Genomic DNA, 20,741 nt, shown 5'->3' with positions numbered 1-20,741 from the left:
GTTGGCAACACTGATACCTCCACACTTACCATTAGAGTCGTGCATCCAAGCGAATATCCGTTTGTTCCTAAAGTAATATTATCCTAATTTGCAGATAGAAACAGAATTACTCAATTGACACCTACTTTCCTAACTGACCCGCATCTACCTGAATTATGTACGAATAATGTGAGGGCAATGTGTGACATTGCTGTCAAACTACACCTGCCTGCCTCACTCCTCCTGACTGAAACCATACTTATACCAAGATGGCAAGCACAACAACAGGAAACATTAACTAAATACTTAACTACAAATGTTGTATGTAGGAATAGCTGAAAACATTCAGTAATATGGTCAAATAAGCGATGTAAAATAACAACTTTACACCTTTTTCAACCTACAAAGTTACGTTAGCTACCTAGCTAGCTGCAAAAAAAAGTACAAATACATAATCTTACCTTGTACATCGTGAATGTAACCCTCGATCCAGTTACAGTAACCTCTTAGTTTGACTGCCTTGGGCAGACAGGGCTCCCGAGTAGCGCAGCGATCTAAGGCACTGCATCTCAGTGCTAGAGGTGTCACTACAGACCCTGTTTCGATTAACGTTACAGGCTGTATCACAACCGGCCGTGATTGGAAGTCCCATAGGGCGGCGCACAATTGTCCCAGCGTCGTTAGGGGTTGGCCGTCATTGTAAATAAGAATTTGTTCTTAACTAACTTGCCTAGTTAAATTAAAAATACATTTTAAAAAGTCTAACATCTGCCCATGTATCGATATAAATCCAGTGCATTGTTGTTTTGACTAGCGACTTCCGGGGGTACCCACCTCAGCCTCGCTTTCATTTTAAAATGGCGCCTGGGTGACTAAAATGTATTACACAGGTTGTCACATGCTAAAAAAGCATTCTACTTTATCCACAGAAATGTTCTAAATAACATCTTAAATACAAACCTGACTAGCATAAAAAATTGTTAGGATTGATTCCATAATCATTGTGAAGGGATCAAAAAGCTTACAGCCTATAGCCTATCACAGACCTGTGACAATGTCCCTTCTTATTTTCTCTCTGCATATATATGTGTGTGTGTGTGTGACAGACAGACAAATATAGAGAGAGTTCTAGGGCTCCCGAGTGGTGCAGCGGTCTACGGCACTGCATCTCAGTGTAAGAGGTGTCACTACAATCCCTGGTTTGAATCAAGGTTGAATCACATCCTGCCATGATTGGGAGTCCCATAGGGCGTGCACAATTGGCCCAGCGTCGTCCGGGTTTGGCCGGGGTAGGCTGTCGTTGTAAATAAGAATTTGTGATATGTGTATTGGTTTGAAAGACAGAGAGGGTGTCAGTGTCCCCTCACTACAGGTGTGTGTGTTTATGACAGCCCCCCAACACACACACACACACACACACACACACACACACACATTCCTCTGCTTATATAGATATAGCCTCTCTGTAAAGTATATATTCCCTCTGTAATCAGCCTATACTCCAATGTTTTATGTTTACTGTTCTTTATAGTCTATTCTTTATGATGTCTATGTGGACATGCGTCTGGATTCTGTTTGTTGTCTATTGCTGGCAGCACCTCACTAAGGCAAATTATGGGTATGTGTAAATATACATGGCGAATAAAGGTCATTCTGACAGACAAAGATTTGTCTAATGTTATTTGCACATTGACTCAGGATTAAGCAGAAGTAGCTGAGCTTGTAGAGTACTAGAGATCTGCATCTTAATTAGAGAAAGATTAGTTCTGAGGGTCAATAGATGTTCATTGATTCTTAAACTATGAAAAGAATGATCGAATCCCTATAGTAAATCCTTGCATTGGCAGCGGATCTGGCATTTTCTCACAAACTGCAGCCTATGCAGTAACGTGGTCTTCGTTGTGATTACCCTGTGTCTTTCTTCAATCAGTTTGAAATACATTTAGTTCTTAATTTGCGATCAAACAGACTAAGACATCAGTTGTGTTGCACCATGCAGTGAACACACCGGTCGCGTTCCCCTGCTCAGACGTTGCATGCATAAACCAATGGTTGCGTGCTACGTCTCGACCGTGTCATCGACTGACAGATTGCTATAACATATGATGTGGTTAGCTGATACGTAAAATACCTATCCAGGCGTTGTAAGATCTGGTATATGTCAGCAACGCCAGGGCAGAGGGATACACCCGTCCTCTCTGACTGGCACACTACTGTGACACGACACTGGAAGCTGAAATTGTGAATACCCCGCTCCTCATTGGCTCTCGGCTGAGAACAAGAACGGATCGCTCTCCTCAAGCCCGTGGTGCTGAAATCTCGCCTCGCTATGATAACAATGTAACGGCAATGAAACACTTCACTGTGGAACCCAATAAACACCACCAAAATGGAAGATGATTTGTTCCAGTTAAGACAACTCCCGTGAGTATTCTCAACAAGATATATGTATATACATAAAAAATACACTTAATTTCTAATTTGATCGTAGCTGGGCTAATTTGCTAAACCGACCCAACAGACACAGCCTTTCTTAGCACACATTTTCGTGATCGTTTGATTCACAGCTGTTGGTTGACAGAATGGTCTCTTGACAATATTATGTGCAACATTGCATTCCTCTGTTGAGATAGCCACCGTGCAATACGCCACTCTACGCGAATACAATGTGGCATGTCGAGGAACTGACGGTGCGTTTTGTTTGAAAGCATCAATGACCGGTAAACAGTAACCATAAACCAACTCCTCATATGGGTGCTACAACAAGGTCGGCTAGTATTTGTATCTATTTTTCCCTTGTATCTCAGGGTATTTTTTACTGGTAGTGACAGTGTGCATATTTGTAAAATGGTTCATTCACATCATTGCCTACTGTATATGAAGCTACTACTGTGACAACATCATTAATCATGTCTTTATTTTGATCATCCATGAGTTGCACCAGTTTGTTAGTATGTATTGGATAACATAATATGTTACACAACATGTAGCAAATGTAAAATTAAAATAAACATATTCCCCTAATATTTCTGCTCGGTAATAGCCACGCATTTAGCCTACCAATTATTGTATAGGGGCTGCCTATTACTCATTATTTAGTAGCAACAAATATGACCATGATTTAGAATATCCATACTACAATGTCATCTGTTGTGCATGATAATCTATTATGTTAATTTATGTTTAGTGTTAAAAAGATTAACATGCTTTTCACTGAAGGTACAGTGAGTTTAGGTAAAGCCTTTAGTTTAGCTAGTCAAACAGATGTCCACACCTGGCTGTCACTATCAATTTCCAACAAAGTTCCTATTGAGACTCTCCTTTTTAATGTATAATAAAATTAAGGCATAACATTCTCTTTATAATTGTTCCTATGGTAGTAAAGCAGTGACTTGGCAGTAGGCCTGGTTACTATTTAACTAAGAACTGAAATTGTGTAATAAGTGACTGTGGCTGCAAACCTTGAGTTCTAATGCTCAGAACTGCCTTTCTCCGCAGTGTGAACCCCCAAATAATATTTCCTAACAGGATACATACTGTATATCTTAAAGCTATTATGTTAAAGGAGAGGATTTTTGAGGCAATTAGGCCACATTGAAACATTATTGCAGAAAGTGTCAAGCCACCAACACAAAGGTTTACAGGATCTGTCCATTTTCCATTCTCCAAATCTATATATGGGATAAATGTGGGATTGTTCTGTACAGAACTGAAAGAAACTGAAGTACAGGAAACAAGGCATGTTGATTTCTAGGCTCCTCACTGGGCCACCAGCTGTATTTATTCTGCCCTTGGCAAATCTGTGTAGTAATTACAGTGATTAAGACATCACTGGTTCTCCTTCTCACCCTTCTCTGTCTCAGAGGTGCATACAGGCCTGAAAGCAATTGATGTCAAAACATCCCCTGGCCCTGATGCTCTAGGCCCCTGTCCACTAGCTGCAGACATAATTGCTCCCCCTTTAACGTGCATCTTTAACCTCACCCTAGAATGTAATGAAATCCCCAAATTGTGGAAATCAGCATTTGTCCTATCTCTTTTGAAAGGTGATCCGACTCTACTAAATAACTTTAATTCCAAATCTAAATGGTTTGTTCTCGCAAAGGTATTGGAGTCCCTAGTCAACATTTAAGGTTTTTAATGATATTCACTGTGCTCTGGATAAGAAGCTACATTGTATATCTGTAGTCATAGACTTGTCAAAGGCACTTGACACTGTGGACCATACTGTCTTAGTGTAGAGTGTGAAGTGCATTGGGATCACTGGTCATGCTCAGGAGTGGTTTGTGAACTACTGGTCAATTCAAACCCAGCGTGTTAAGGCAGATTGCTTTAAGTCATACACCGTAGAGTTGTGCTCAGATATGCCTCAAGGAAACATTTTTGGTCCCCTGTTGTTTATCTATATGAACAACATTGGGAGACATATTGAAACAGCTGATGTAGATTTTTATGCAGATGACACTGTTCTCTATTCAAGTGGCAGCAGTTTGACTTTGGCTTTTGAAAGATCTCAAACAGCTTTTAACATCATTCAACAGAATCTGTACGATTAATTCTTCTAAAACAAAATGCATGATATTTTCCAATACTGAACACTCTGAAAACCATGTAATTACTACTTTGGAAGGACATTCTGTAGAGCAAGTCAAAACTTACAAATATCTGGTAGTTTGGGTGGGTGAGAAGTTGAGCTTCACCACCCATATAGAGATCCTTGTCAAGAAACTTAAGCTGCGTATTGGGTTTTATTACCGGCACAAAGCTGGTTTTTCCTTTGCCCCCAGAAAATAGTGGATTCGTTGTACTTTTCTCTGTGTTGGACAATGTTGATACTATGTATCTGCCCTCCTCAAGCTCTACACTGAAGACTCTTGACTCTGAATCATGCAGCCCTTTATTTTGAAACCAATCAGAGATGTCTAACTCAACATTGTGATCTCTACAGTGCTGTCAGGTGGACATCACCAGCAACAAGCAGGCTCAAACACTGGTACATTCTTATTTATAAGGCCATTTTAGGAAAACTGCCATTTTATCAATTTATCCTCTCTTCAAGCTCGAAATGAAAGCAAATAAAAACTCAATCTTGTTTTATGCTAGCAGTCCCAAAAATTAGAACTGCGCATGGAAAAAGGTAATTTCATTACTCAACCCCTTGGTCTTGGAATTCTCTCCAAGCCAACCTGACACTCCAGAACCTGTTGTCCCTGGAGGAGTTCAAAGGACAAATAGATGAACAGGTTGTTGAGACATGTAGTTGTTTCTAGTTGTCACCTGTTTGCATTGCCTTATGTAAGGAAGCATGTTGTGTTATTTCACGTACACCACACACATTCCTGCACGCACACATTCACTGTATTTTGCCTCTTGCCAGGCCGTCATTGTAAATAAGAATTTGTTCTTAATTGACTTGCCTGGTTAAATAAAGGTAAAAAAAAAGGTGGTCTGCCTCAATGTTCCTTTTACAATGTTCCACCCTCTATCAGCAATTGTCACGGTTGTCGTAAGAACGGGACCAAGGCGTAGCATTTGTTCCACATCTTTATTCCAAAGTGAAACTTCAAGCAAAAACAAATAAATCAAATAAACAAACAAATAAACATTACTACGTGGTGTGGTGCACAAACACAAAAACAATATCCCACAAACACAGGTGGGAAAAATAGCTGCTTAAATATGATCCCCAATTAGAGACAACGATTACCAGCTGCCTCTAATTGGGAATCATACAAAACACCAACATAGAATATATAAACTAGAACACAACATAGAAATATTAAACTAGACTACCCCCTAGTCACGCCCTGACCTACTACACCATAAAGAAACAAGGGCTCTCTATGGTCAGGGCATGACAGCAATCTGTTATTTTACAAAATGAGGAGTTTATAAACTCCATGTACAGATAACATACAGGTGTTTTAAGTATTATCTTAATTTGAGAATTAATATTTTTCCTAAAATCCAATCTATTTGCCATCTACACACAATTTTTAGGAGTCACACAAGTTTCTCAGTTGTGAACAGCAGTGTGTAACTTCCCTCTGTTTCCCTGACACATCTCACCCACTGATGAATTTCACCACCCAGTCACAAAGCACAGAGAGCACATAGGAACAGCTATATCACCTAGGCAACAGCCTCTCATTCTCGCTTCATTCAGCTCTGTTTCCTTACGGTAGACTGGCAACTGATCAAAGTTGATCTTCCTGGCTTTCTCTCTTGCAGCGTGGTCAAGTTCCGTCGCACGGGTGATAGCACACGCTCTGAGGATGACGACAGGGGCAGAGAGCAGGAGGTCCAGATCGATGGGAGGCAGGCTTACATGGAGTCTGTGGCACTTCAGGATGGTGCACCAGTACCTCGGGAGTTTGCTAATCCAACTGATGGTATGACTGGGTCCCTCCTCAGCCTCCACTCTCACTTTCCCATCCAAACTCATAACAACTCCCATATGCATGGACCACCTTCCCCCTCTCTCCGTCCACCTATCCCCTCCCTGCCTGGGGACCACTGGGATTTTATAAGTGGCTTTATCTATTATGAGATTGACTACAGTTACTCATTTTGTACACATTTATTATAGTAACTTGTAATCCATACTTGCAAGTCATCATCTGTATTTTATGTGATTTCTTACTTGAGTTGTTCTCCCCAGACACTTTCATGGTGGAGGATGCTGTGGAGGCCATTGGCTTTGGGAAGTTCCAGTGGAAACTCTCCATCCTCACTGGTCTGTCCTGGGTGAGCAGCCAAGTGTTAGACAGGGCTAGTCTGGTCAGATAGGAAAATCTAACAGTTTCATAACATGTTGTGTATGTTCTGTATTACAAACCTGTACATGTGGATTTAATGTACTGTATATGAGCAAAATTCACTGTGTCTTCATTGTTTCCTTCCACACTGGTCCTTATGGCTGTTGTTTTTTCAGATGGCTGATGCTATGGAGATGATGATTCTGAGCATCCTAGCTCCACAGCTGCACTGTGAATGGAGGCTGCCAAGCCTGTGGGTGGCGCTACTCACCTCGGTAATGCCTGACACATTCTTACACTGACTACAAGTAATACTAAATGATGACTAGATTGGTGGGCTAATGGTAGTTGTTGAGAAGCTGGTGGTGATTGGATGGACTAGTAGTGGTAGTGATGAGTTTAATAGCAGTAGCTGTTGATGTTAATGCAGTCTTACAGTGTCACTTTCATTAGAGATAAAGCCTCTACATATAGTGATATCTAGTCCCTCTGTTTCTTTTATCCAGGCGGTGTTCATTGGAATGATGATCAGCTCTTCCATTTGGGGGAACATATCCGACAAATATGGCAGAAAAACTGTAAGTTCAACGACTGGGTTTATTATAGGGGAGGTTATGACTTTCACAACAGAACAGACAGCTATATTGATTAATAATTTCACAACAGAACAGACACAGGCTTTCATGAGACATCAGTTTTATATCAATGTATTGGGAAGAGATGGGGAGATCCATGACAGTGTGATGCGTGGTAGAGATAGTTGGGGTATTTTGCTCTCAGTGTCAGAGCTCACAGCTGTGGATGTGGGTGTGTATGTCTGTGTGTACACAGGGTCTGAAGATGAGTGTGGCGTGGACCATGTTCTATGGTGTCCTGAGTGCCTTTGCCCCCGTCTATGGCTGGATACTCTTCCTCCGTGCCCTGGTGGGCTTTGGCATCGGAGGAGCACCACAGTCGTACGTGTCCCTTCTCTCTGGCATTATAGCAATAGCTACAGTATATACTGTAGTAGTTCATAGTAAAGGATTGGGTTATGTTATTTACCCAGTTATAAGTAGGCTGTCAGGGATTTCGTCGTCAGACGATATGGCGAAATCATCGTCGGAAAAGGAGGACCAATATGCAGCAGGACTAGTTTTGTTCATTTTGAACATTTATTAACTCAAAATAATTACCAAAAACAACAAAACAAACTCACGATATACTGACAGTCTTCTCAGGCTCATACATGCTAGACAAAGAACAATCTCCCACAAATGACAAACACACCCCAATATATGGGACTCTCAATCAAAGGCAAAGAGAAAACACCTGCCTTCAATTGAGAGTCCCAACCCCAATTAATCAACCATAGAAACACACTCACTAGACTCCACATAGAAATACATAAACATAGACCATAAACCAAAAACCCAGAAATACTAAATCAAACGCCCTTTTTCCAAAACACCACCCCGAACCACATAAAACAAATACCCTCTGCCACGTCCTGACCAAACTACAATGACAATTAACCCTTATACTGGCCAGGACGTGACATAATATAACCCTGGCTGCTCCCCTTAGGGACATTGATATTTCTCATTGTCACAGTTGTAAGCAAATATATATATATATATATATATATATATATATTTTTATTTTTATTTTTATTGTTTCATTCACACCTGCACTGCTGGAGCTCGGAGCTTAAGAATTTCGCTGTACACTGCAACTACAACTGTGCATGTGACTAAATAAAAAAATAAAATTCTAGAAGTGGCATAATAGTGACATGTCCTTCTCCCTTCAGGGTGACACTGTATGCAGAGTTTCTCCCCATGAGGTCCAGAGCCACCTGCATCTTGCTGATAGAGGTATGGCTTATCCTTCACTATCCTATATACTGTATGCAGTTCCACCTTCTGTCTGTAGCTTGTCCAACCCAATTCCTTTCCCCTACCCTTCTAACTCTGCTGTCCTGTGAGGTCCACTTTCTACTCTGTCAAGTCCTTAATTGATTTGAGACATTAGCAGGTCGGTGTGATGCACATTGATCCACTTGTTTGTGAGTGATCCTCTTGATGCCAGGTTTGTGGCACCTCAGGAGCAGGATAGGTCTCCACTCTTAGCTGGATCAATGAAGCTTCTTCACTGTGCCAGGGAACTCATCATGCCAACCTTCTCCTGTACCTATTGCTGTGCCCCTGCAGATATTCTGGGCGTTGGGCACTGTGTTTGAGGTGCTGTTGGCCATCGTGGTGATGCCCACTCTGGGCTGGCGCTGGCTGCTCGGCCTCTCTACCATTCCGCTCTTCATCTTTGCTATCCTCTCTTTTGTGAGTATGACAGTAACAGCTACTACCAATTCACTTGAATTCTGTTTTTTTACACTATTGAACGACTGACCCTTTGGTTTTGGAAACAGTGGCTGCCAGAGAGTGCCCGCTATGATGTGTTGACAGGGAACCAGGAGAAAGCGCTGAACACCCTGAAGCGCATCGCCAAGGAAAACGGAGCCCCCATGCCCCTTGGCAAACTCGTCGCTGCAAGACAGGTATAGCCTGCCCTGCCCTGCCCCGCCCCGCCCTGCCCCGCTCCGCCCTGCCCCGCCCCCGCCCTGCCCCGCCCCGCCCTGCCCCGCCCCGCCCTGCCCTGCCCCGCTCCGCCCTGCCCCGCCCCTGCCCTGCCCCGCCCCGCCCCACTTTTGTATGATCTCTTATATACTATTTTAGGCCCAGCTTTTGGAACTTTGGCTTTCCTGGACATAGCCACTATATTGTGATCACTGCATCCAATGGGTACGGATACAGCTTTAGAACAAAGTTCTATAGTATGAAAAAAATATGATTGACACGTGTGGATGATCTTGTTCCTGTAGTGTTTGTAAACACCCTGGTATGTTGATTAGTTACCCGAGCCAGATTACAGGCACTGGTTACAGTGAGAAGGTTCCACTTGAGTGGACAGGTTGATGAGAACCAGTCAATATTCAGATCCCCAAAAAGGTAGACTTCTCTGTTTACATCACATACACTACAAGCATTTCACACATATTATTTAGATATTGACTGTTAGCACTTGGTGGCCTAGCAACACCCCAAAATAAAAAGCTTTAGATATGCCAAGTGAACCTGCAACCACAACACTTCAATAACACTTGACATAATATCTTCTCTAAGCATTACAGGGATAAGGCTTTGAATATATACAGCAACACTTCCCCCATAAGCATTTCTGTCTCTTCTATAGATGTTATATCCCTGTATTGCTACTGCTGTATCAAATGAATTATCTAAGTGAGTCTCAGAAATGGCTAATATATGAATGTTATCTGATGTTAGCAAGTTATTGATTTCATGAACCTTATTTCTAAGGCTACATATATTAATATGGGCTATTTTCAGCCCATTCTTGGGTAGCTTATCAGAGATAGACATAATATGGAAAAGAACAAACAAGATAAAAATATACACATTTAAGTGTGTAAGTGTCTGTGTGTGCTGCGGGGTTGAAGATATGAGCCCATAGGCTTGGCTCTCTCATCCCTTCCAGGCTTTTAGAAAGGAGGGTGGACAATGAGCCTGTCATAGCGGATGTAAGCAATGTCCCCATGCGCTCTGGCAGCTTTCATGGCTGGGATAAGTTATTTCCTCTTCTGGCGCACAGCTTCAGAATAGTCCTTGTTGAGGAAGATATACATTCCTCTCAAGTTCTTGGCTCTTTCCAGAACAGCTACTTTGTCCTTGTCACGACTTCCGCCGAAGTCGGCCCCTCTCCTTGATTGGGCTGCGTTCGGCGGTCGACGTCACCAGCTTTCTAGCCATCGCCGCTCCATTTTTCTATTATACATTGGTTTTGTCTTGTTCCATTCACACCTGGTTTGCATTCCCCAATCACACTACATGTATTTATTCCTCTGTTCCCCCTCATGTCTTTGTGGGAAATTATTTGTGTGTTACGTTTTGTACGCGTTAGGCTAAGCGTTTGTTATTTTCCGTGTGTTTTCACGAAGCTTATTTGTATTGCTATACATTTATGTTGTGTGACATTTGTGCGCGCTATACACTTTGCCTTGTTGGCTGGAGGAGGTTTTTGACGCAGCTGCGTCCATCTGTATATCTCTCCTGCCGTAATAAAGTGTGCGCCTGTTCACAATTCTCTGCTCTCCTACACCTGACTTCACCACAAGTACGCACACGCCTGACAGAATTTCCCACCTACCATGGAGTCAGCAGGAGCAGGTACCCCGGTCAGAGGAGTCGAGGAGCGTGTCCAGGAACACGCGGCAATGCTACATCATCTCGGTGCCATGATGGATCGCGTGGTCCAAACCATGGAACGCTGGGAGAGACAGGAAGTCTCTCCAGCGCCTCGACCAGCACAACCGGGTTTACCTCTACCCGTCCCGTCCGGATCCAATCCCAGTGGGATGCGTCTCTCCCTTCCCAGGGAGTATGATGGGACGGCAGCACAGTGCCAGGGGTTTCTTTTACAACTGGACCTATACCTGGCCACCGTTCACCCAGCTCCTTCGAGAAGGGAGAGAGTGTCCGCCCTCGCCTCATGCCTCTCGGGGAGAGCTCTGGACTGGGCAAACACCGTGTGGGGAGAAGGAGATGCGGCGTTGGACCACTTCGAGGAGTTCACCCGCTGTTTCTGGGCCGTCTTCGACCATCCGCCCGAAGGGAGAGCGGTGGGGGAACGGCTCTTCCATTTGAGGCAGGGGGCGAGGAGCGCACAAGAGTTCGCGCTGGAATTCCGGACCTTGGCTGCCGGAGCGGGATGAAGCGACAGGGCCCTCATCGACCACTACTGATACAACCTGCGCGAGGACGTCCGATGAGAGTTGGCCTGCAGGGATGCCACCATCACCTTTGACCAACTGGTGGATCTGTCCATCCGGTTGGATAACCTGCTGGCTACCTGTGGACGTCCAGAGGGGGCTCTGTCAGTTCCATCTTCCAGCACTCCTGCTCCGGTGCCCATGGAGCTGGGAGGGGCTGTGCATAGGGAGGCTGGAGGAGGGGCCTTCACGTGCACCATCTGTGGCCGCAGAGGGCACACTGCCGGTCGGTGCCGGGTTGGTCCCTCTGGGAGTCAAGGCAGCAGGCAGGGCACTCTGGCGTCACCCCAGGTGAGTCTGCACCACTCTTATCCAGAGTCCTCTGTTGTCAACCTGTTTGTACCTGTTTGTTTCCCTGAGTTTTCCCCGCATTCCCAGCATAAGGCGCTCGTCGATTCAGGCACAGCTGGGAATTTTATAGACAGTGTTCACCCTTAGTTTAGCGATCCCCATTATTCCTGTGGTTAGACCTTTTCCGGTGCACGCTCTGGATAGTCGACCATTAGGGTCCGGGCTAATCAGGGAAGCCACCATCTTCCTGGTCATGGAGACGCAGGGGTGTCACGAGGAGAGAATTAGTCTCTTCCTCATTGACTCTCCTGCGTTTCCCGTGGTATTAGGCCTTTCCTGGTTGGCTCGTCATAACCCCACCATTTCCTGACAACAGAGGACTCTCACGGGGTGGCCGCGAGAGTGCTCAGGGAGGTGTGTAGGGGTTTCCGTGGGTGCTACTACGGTGGAAAGTCCAGACCAGGTCTCCACCGTGCGCATCCCCCCAGAATATGCCGATTTGGTTCTCGCCTTCTGTAAGAAGAAGGCGACTTAATTACCACCCCATCTACGGGGGGATTGTGCGATAAATCTCCTGGTAAACGCTGCACTTCCCAGGAGTCACGTGTATCCCCTGTTGCAAGCGGAGATGGAGGCTATGGTTACATATGTCTCCGAATCCCTGCGTCAGGGGTACATTCGGTCCTCCACTTCACCTGTCTCCTCTTTCTTTTTTGTGAAGAAGAAGGATGGAGGTCTGCGCCCATGCATTGACTGTCGAGGTCTCAATCAAATCACGGTGAGGTACAGTTACCCGCTACCTCTTATTGCCAAGGCGATTGAGTCAATGCACGGGCGCGCTTCTTCACTAAACTGGATCCCAGGAGTGCGTACAACCTGGTACGTATCCGGGAGGGAGACGAGTGGAAGACGGTGTTTAGTACCACCTCAGGGCACTATGAGTACCTCGTCATGCCGTACGGGTTGATGAATACTCCATCAGTCTTCCAATCCTTTGTAGACAAGATTTTCAGGGACCTGCACGGGCAGGGTGTAGTGGTGTATATCGATGACATTCTGATATACTCCACTACACGCGCCGAGCATGTGTCCTTGGTGCGCAAGGTACTTGGACAACTGTTGGAGCATGACCTGTATGTCAAGGCTGAGAAATGCCTGTTCTTTCAGCAGGCCGTCTCCTTCCTAGGGTATCGCATTTCCACATAATGGGTGGAGATGGAGAGTGACCGCATTGCAGCCATGCGTAATTGGCCGACTCCCACCACGGTATTGGAGGTGCTGCGATTTTTATGGTTTGCCAATTATTTCCGGAGATTTATCCGGGGTTTTGGCCAGGTGGCTGCTCCCATTACCTCACTTCTGAAGGGGGGTCCTGTACGTCTGCAGTGGTTGGTTGAGGCGGACAGGGCTTTTGGGCACCTGAGAGCTCTGTTTACCACGGCTCCCGTGCTGGCCCATCCGGATCCCTCTTTGCCGTTCATAGTGGAGGTGGACGCGTCCGAGGCTGGGATAGGAGCCGTGCTCTCTCAGTGCTCGGGCACACCACCAACGCCCCGCCCCTGTGCTTTCTTCTCGAAGAAGCTCAGCCCGGCGGAGCGGAACTATGATGTGGGGGACCGAGAGCTGTTGGCTGTGGTTAAGGCTTTGAAGGGGTGGAGACATTGGCTTGAGGGGGCTAAACACCCTTTCCTCATCTGGACTGACCACCGCAACCTGGAGTACATCCGGGCAGCGAGGAGACTGAATCCTCGTCAGGCAAGGTGGGCCATGTTCTTTACCCGTTTTGTGTTTACCCTGTCTTACAGACCAGGTTCCGAGAATGTAAAGGCAGACGCACTGTCCTGGCTGTATGACACAGAGGAGCGGCCCATGGATCAGACTCCCATTCTCCCGACCTCCTGCCTGGTAGCGCCGGTCGTGTGGGAGCTGGACGCAGACATAGAGCAGGCGTTGCATACTGAGCCCGCTCCACTCCAGTGTCCTGTCGGGCGTCGGTACGTTCCGTCTGCTGTCTGTGACCAGTTGATCTATTGGGCCCACACATCTCCGTTCTCAGGTCATCCGGGGATCGGTCGGACGGTGCGCTGTCTGACTGGGAAGTACTGGTGGCCCACCTTGGCTAAGGACGTGAGGGTTTATGTTTCCTCCTGCTCGGTGTGCGCCCAGTGTAAGGCTCCTAGACATCTGCCCAGAGGTAAGCTACATCCCTTACCCGTTCCACAACGGCCTTGGTCACACCTGTTGGTGGATTTTCTGACGGATCTTCCTCCTTCACAGGGTAACACCATGATCCTGGTCGTTGTGGATTGTTTTTCTAAGTCCTGTCGTCTCCTCCCTCTGCCCGGTCTCCCTACGGCCCTGCAAACTGCGGAGGCCCTGTTTACACACGTCTTTAGGCACTATGGGGTGCCTGAAGATGTAGTGTCTGATCGAGGTCCCCAGTTCACTTCGAGAGTCTGGAGGGTGTTCATGGAACGTCTGGGGGTCTCGATCAGCCTCACCTCAGGTTTTCACCCCGAGAGTAATGGGCAGGTGGAGAGAGTGAACCAGGATGTGGGCAGGTTTCTGCAGTCCTATTGCCAGGACGGGCCGAGGGAGTGGGCGGCATTCGTGCCCTGGGCAGAGATGGCGCAGAACTCGCTCCGCCACTCCTCCACTAACCTCTCCCCCTTTCAGTGTGTATTGGGGTACCAGCCGGTTCTGGCACCGTGGCATCAGAGTCAGACCGAGGCTCCTGCGGTGGACGATTGGTTCAGGCACGTGGAGGAGACATGGGAGGTCGCCCATGGTCACCTTCAGCGGGCCGCGCTACGCCAAAAGACCAGCGTGGACCGTCACCGCAGTGAGGCCCCGGTGTTCGCACTGGGGGACTGGGTCTGGCTCTCGACCCGAAACCTGCCCCTCCGCCTGCCCTGCCGAAAGCTGGGTCCGCGGATTGTGGGGCCATTCAAAGTCCTGAGGAGAGTGAACGAGGTATGTTACAAGTTACAGCTTCCCCCTGATTACCATATTAACCCCTCGTTCCATGTGTCTCTCCTCAGGCCGGTGGTGGTTGGTCCACTCCAGGAGTCTGAGGTACGGGAGGTTCCCCGCCCCCTCTGGACATTGAGGGGGCCCCGGCTTACTCCGTCCGTTCCATCTTGGATTCGAGGCATCGGGCGGGGGGTCTTCAGTACCTCGTGGAGTGGGAGGGGTACGGTCCGGAGGAGAGGTGCTGGGTTCCAGTAGCGGATGTGTTGGACCCTGAACTTCTATGGGAGTTCCACCGTCGCCGGTCGGATCGTCCTGCGCCTCGACCTCCGGGTCGTCCCCGAGGCCGGTGTCGGCGGGCCGCTGGAGCCGCGCGTCAAGGGGGGGTACTGTCATGACTTCCACCGAAGTCAGCCCCTCTCCTTGCTCAGGCAGCGTTCGGCGGTCGATGTCACCGGCTTTCTAGCCATTGCCGCGCCATTCTTCAATTATCCATTGGTTTTGTCTTGTTCCATTCACACCTGGTTTGCATTCCCCAATCACACTACATGTATTTATTCCTCTGTTCCCCCTCATGTCTTTGTGGGAAATTATTTGTGTGTTACGTGTTGTACGCGCTAGGCTAAGCGTTTGTTATTTTCCGTGTGTTTTCACAAAGCTTATTTGTATTGCTATACATTTATGTTGTGTGACATTTGTGTGCGCTATACACTTTGCCTTGTTGGCTGGAGGAGGTTTTTGACGCAGCTGCGTCCATCTGTATATCTCTCCTGCCGTAATAAAGTGTGCGCCTGTTCACAATTCTCTGCTCTCCTACACCTGACTTCACCACAAGTACGCACACGCCTGACAGTCCTTGAACCTCAGGAACTTGACCACTATCGGCATGGGTCTGTCACCTGGGCCGGTGGTGGGTTTTCCAGTCCTTTGGGCGCTCTCCACCTCAATCTCCTGTGGTCCAACTTCAATTTCTCAGAGATTATTTCCCTCACTTTTTCCTCAGGCTCCCTCCAGGTCTCATGTTGAGATTCTGCAATTCCGTCCACAACCATGTTATTCTGCCTTGATTGTCATTGTTATCATGGATTCACACACAGAACTGATGTCCTCTCTCATCTTGCCGTTCTCCTGTTTCAATTCATTGAGCTGACCCTGGGAGAACTGCAAGCTGTTCTTCAGGTCCTGGACCTCTCTGGTCAGATTGTCCATTCTTTTATTAGTTGAATCCACCAGTATTTGGACAAAATACTTGAATCTATTTTCTTGTTGTTGTAACAATTGTTTGTAGAACTCTTTTAGTTTCGTTTAAAGGATCGTTCACCAATGATAGAGAGACACCACTGTCCTCAACGGTACTCCCGCCGGCTTTGGTCTTTGTCATGGTAGCTAGCAACGTAGGTTACTCTGTTACTCCTCGCAGTTCCAGACACGGCCAGGTCACGTTTAATGAAAATAGGGTGTACTAAAATGGTTGTAGTTTGTTTTGTTTCAGTTATTTATCTGTCATGTTGCTTTTCTGTTTTTCAATCAGGAGGACCGTGGGAAGATCCAGGATCTTTTCTCACCGCATTTTCGCTGGACCACAATTCTGCTGTGGTTTATTTGGTAAATAACCCTTTTAACAAAGAAAAAGTTTGAATTTCCTAATTTCTAAATACAGGTAATTAAAAGATAGTAAATCACATCTGATAACTAATTTCAACTTTCCTACATTATTAAACATAACCAGTACTGCTCGGTTACATACTTTGATTAAACGTCTTCATAAGAGTTGCATCTTTAATTAACCCAGTTTCCTTATGGGAATCCTTATATTGACTGAGCACTGTGTTTTATCTGTCTCAGGTTCTCTAATGCATTTGCCTACTATGGCCTGGTCCTGCTCACCACTGAGCTCTTCCAGGAGGGGGGCGCCTGCGGGGGTGAGTCACTGCTCCTCTCCTCTGACATCATTAGTAACACTCACACAAACACTCTCAAGGACAGCATTAACCTGCTGAGGCCAAACAATCTTATTAATCAGTTAATTCTTAGTGTAATGGGAGAACAACACAGGCCAAGGTCATTTCCGACACACAATTAACATGTCATCTTAACAACTAAAAACAGGATGTTTGTGTCATGCTTTAACCAAGAATAGCTCCCGTTGACCTTAGGTAACATTAGCATATACACTGACTGTACAAAACATTAAGAACACCTTCCTAATATTGAGTTGCACCCACTTTTGCTCTCAGAACAGCCTCAATTCGTCGAGGCTTGGACTCTACAAGGTGCAAAAAGTGTGCCACAGGGATGCTGGCCCATATTGACTCCAATGCTTTCCACAGTTCTCAAGTTGTCTGGATGTCCTTTGGGTGGTGGACCATTCTTGATACACACGGGAAACTGTTGAGTGTGAAAAACCCATCAGCGTTGCAGTTCTTGACACACTCAAACCGGTACACCTGGCACCTACTACCATACCACGTTCAAAAGCACTTAAATATTTTGTCTTTCCCAATGGCACAATCCATGTCTCAATTGTCTCAAGGCTTAACATTCCTTCTTTAACCCGTCTCCCCCCCTCTCCACTGATTGAAGTGGATTTAACAAGTGACATCAATAAGGGATCATAGCTTTCACCTGGATTCACCTGGCCAGTCTATGTCATGGCCAGAGCAATTGTATCTAATGTTTTGTACACTCAGTGTAAGTCTCAAGGCCATTTCAGGAGTTGTGATTCTGGATGTCTGTAGTGATAACTGGTGCATTACGTGTTTCTTGTGTTATGTCTCCCTCTAGAGTCAAAAGGTAGTAAGAGGGAGCCCAGGTGTAGCCTGGAGTGTAAATACCTGACCTCAGACGACTACAAGGATCTGCTGTGGACCACCCTGTCTGAATTCCCAGGTATACTTCTTCAAACTCAACTCAGTCAGTATATTGCTAAACACAATAATTGCTGTATGGGGAGCAGTGTACTGTGAAGTGAAGTAGGTTGTAAATTGTTCTGATTGATAAAAATATCTGAATAGATTGGTTGATGTATTAATGTTGGGCAGGCCTACTGGTGACTCTGTGGGCCATCGATCGGCTGGGAAGGAGGAAGACCATGGCACTGTGCTTCTTTGTCTTCTCTCTCTGCCTTGTTCCACTCTACGCTTGTGTAGGGAGGTAAGACCATCCATTACGGAGTTATTACTACTAGTATTAGTAATGTACTACTCTCAAGTTTAACATGACAAACATCACACTGTGGTGGATCCACAACTGACAACACAGTAACTGTGTTGCGTTTAACGGTGCTGTTATTAACAGTGTTGTTATTACCAGTATTGTTGTTGTTGTTATTAACAGTGTTGTTGTCTCTGCTCCAGGACCTGGTTGACAGTATTGATATTCATCGCCAGGGCCTTCATTGCAGGAGGTTTCCAGGCTGCTTATGTCTACACCCCTGAGGTGAGGTGATTGGCCATGGAACCCCATGGCTACATTATTGACTCTATAGAACGTCAGCTCATACTCTAAAAACAAAGCTGAAGTGACTTGGCCTTAATTACAGGTAGATGGAGGTGGACAAACACGACTTTGATATATAACCAGATCAAACACTGTAGCTCTGCCTCTTCCTCTGTTATTGTATAACTATGTCTTGAGGTTATTTATGGCTTCATGATTATACTACATTTCAGACATCAGCTTTCTGTTCAGTTGTATTTCTTTGATAGATTTGTGACTAAACGAAGGACTAGTTCTTTGCTTGATACTCTTCTTCCCCATTGGTTTCTAATAAGCGTCAATATGGTACAAACTAAACCATACTGTAAATGCAAATAAGGCGTAAAATAGACATTCCCCTTTGCGTAAACCACTTGAAGTGTCTGTCCTGAATGTTTATGAGTGATGTATTCCTATGGTGTTCTCCTGACTCCATAGGTATATCCAACAGCAACCAGAGCGTTAGGTCTGGGCACTAGCAGTGGAATGGCCAGAGTGGGAGCCCTCATCACACCCTTTGTTGCACAGGTAAAAAAATGTTTTAAAGGTTACCACAACCAATATAAGGTATATTTGCTTTGTACTTAATGTGTACTGAAAGACAGTCAAGCCTTCACAGAGAGACACTACTACTGCATTCCTCCTCTCTTTCCTGCAGGTGATGTTGGAGTCTTCTGTGTACCTGACTCTGTCAGTGTATAGCATCTGTTGCATGCTGGCTGCCATCGCCTCCTGTGCTCTGCCCATTGAGACCACTGGCCGGGGCCTCCAGGAGTCCAGCCATCGCGAGTGGGGCCAGGAGATGATGGGCCGGGCCCATGGCAACAGCTCTGGGGGCATCCCACACTCCGACTCTGGGTCCCAGGAGGACTGAACACAGGCAAGAAGGTGGTGGAGGATGGAGGCTGGAGTGGAAAAGAGGGGCAATGAAGGAGAAGGAAGCTAGGCAAGAAGCCCTTGTCCATTCTCAACTCAAATGTGTCATTACTGGTTTGTATATAGGCACCACAGTGGCTTGAGAGAGAGCCTGCCAGCAAAATGTTATTCAAAAACATTTCTCTCCGATTTTAATCTTCGACCACTATCATGATTTTTGCTAATGTACGATAACCTCACTCTGAGTGAGACAGAGCTCAATGGAGTATTCAAAGTTGCACTGGATGGTGGCAGGGAGAAAAACAATCAGGGTGGGATTGCCATTCTTCCAGCTCAGTATTTGAATTTTACAGTCATATTGTGAGAAAAGAACAGCGAGTGCAATGGTAGAAGAGTGTGATAGAGGACGTTGATTTGCTGCATTGTTTCTATTAACCCGTTTCCTCTAAGAGATCATACTCAGGTCCTACTACTTGTTTTTGGATGAGGGACAAATTGAGGACTTTTGACTAATGAGAGGGCAGCTGCTTTGAAACATCCCAAAAAGTCCATTATCTTGTGCAAAGCTATAATGAAAACAATGACATGTAACGAATTGCTATCTAATGTTACCGTAATTACCCACTCAACATAATCAAATCTGTACATCTTGGGTTGTCTGCACGTCCCCATCACCACGGGAACCATCAGCCACTGTAATCACCCTGCTGTCAACTGACATGAGGCACTTCTAGGAGGTGTGGGGTCACAAATCTCAGTTACACTTCAGTTTAGAAACGCATAAGTGAGGCAATCAAAATGACGACCTAAAGTCTCTCTGTGCAGCTGGTATAAGCATTTATTAGCACTCATATTGTAGTCCGACTTGAACGGGGTTGTACTGTTGTTGCACGGTGACCAAAGTTGATGTAAATTAGGGAAATTGCAGATGGGTACTGATCATGCCAGGTGTTACAATGCTTATATGTGCATGTTGAAGGCTTTCTATGCCATGAAACTGAAGTGCTACTGAAATCTTTGAACCGTACTATACTTTCACCTCTTATTCACCTAAAGTTGTCAGTCTGGTACAGTAGTATTTACTCCACATGGGTGAAATTATTCAAAGCAAACAATCACATGGTTTTTCAGGGTACACCTCAATGGCTGGCTGTGAATACTAAACATCATGTTAACCTGAATTTACATATTTAACACAGAACACTCAACAATACTGATAATACAAAACACACACAAACCGTCATACAACAATTTATCAGAGTGGCACAGCTTTTGCTTACTGGACAAAAGTCATCTCTGTATATACTATACCAATACCTGGTTTGGTTGTTGTTTGTTGGTGAGGTGGTGCGGGGATGGTCTTTGTCCCCTTGTAAAAGTAACACATGAAACAAGTTGTTGTTGAAAATGGTAATGAACCTTGGACTTGTCCAGAAAGCTGTTTCCCACATGTCTGCCATTGCAATTTAGTACCGCATTAAAAATGTCTGTGCACAGATTCTTCTCACTACACTGGATGTAAATGTGTATGATACAACAATAAATTACATTTCAAAAAAGCAGAA

The 20,741-nt window shown here is 45.6% G+C and overlaps 1 protein-coding gene across 2 annotated transcripts; it reads left to right on the top strand.

Annotated features, from left to right (window-relative positions):
* The first annotated feature begins 2,140 nt into the window (after nt 1–2,140).
* On the top strand, nt 2,141–20,741 carry svopa (SV2 related protein a). 2 transcript variants are annotated; one of them, XM_014161186.2, is made up of 16 exons: nt 2,141–2,403; nt 6,211–6,371; nt 6,641–6,726; nt 6,914–7,012; nt 7,244–7,315; nt 7,569–7,693; nt 8,530–8,593; nt 8,930–9,055; nt 9,145–9,273; nt 16,355–16,428; nt 16,669–16,745; nt 17,608–17,712; nt 17,865–17,976; nt 18,180–18,261; nt 18,739–18,828; nt 18,959–20,741. In XM_014161186.2, the coding sequence occupies exons 1-16, from the start codon at nt 2,369–2,371 to the stop codon at nt 19,172–19,174; spliced, it is 1,653 nt and encodes a 550-aa protein (XP_014016661.1). In that variant the 5' UTR covers nt 2,141–2,368; the 3' UTR covers nt 19,175–20,741. The 2 variants fall into 2 exon arrangements, with proteins under 2 accessions (XP_014016661.1, XP_014016662.1); XM_014161187.2 differs by lacking the exon at nt 9,145–9,273.

This window comes from Salmo salar, chromosome ssa20, assembly GCF_905237065.1.
Source record: "Salmo salar chromosome ssa20, Ssal_v3.1, whole genome shotgun sequence".
Classification (NCBI taxonomy): Eukaryota; Metazoa; Chordata; class Actinopteri; order Salmoniformes; family Salmonidae; genus Salmo; species Salmo salar.
The sequence above is the reverse complement of the archived record's forward strand: the minus strand, read 5'-3'. Positions and strand labels throughout refer to the sequence as shown.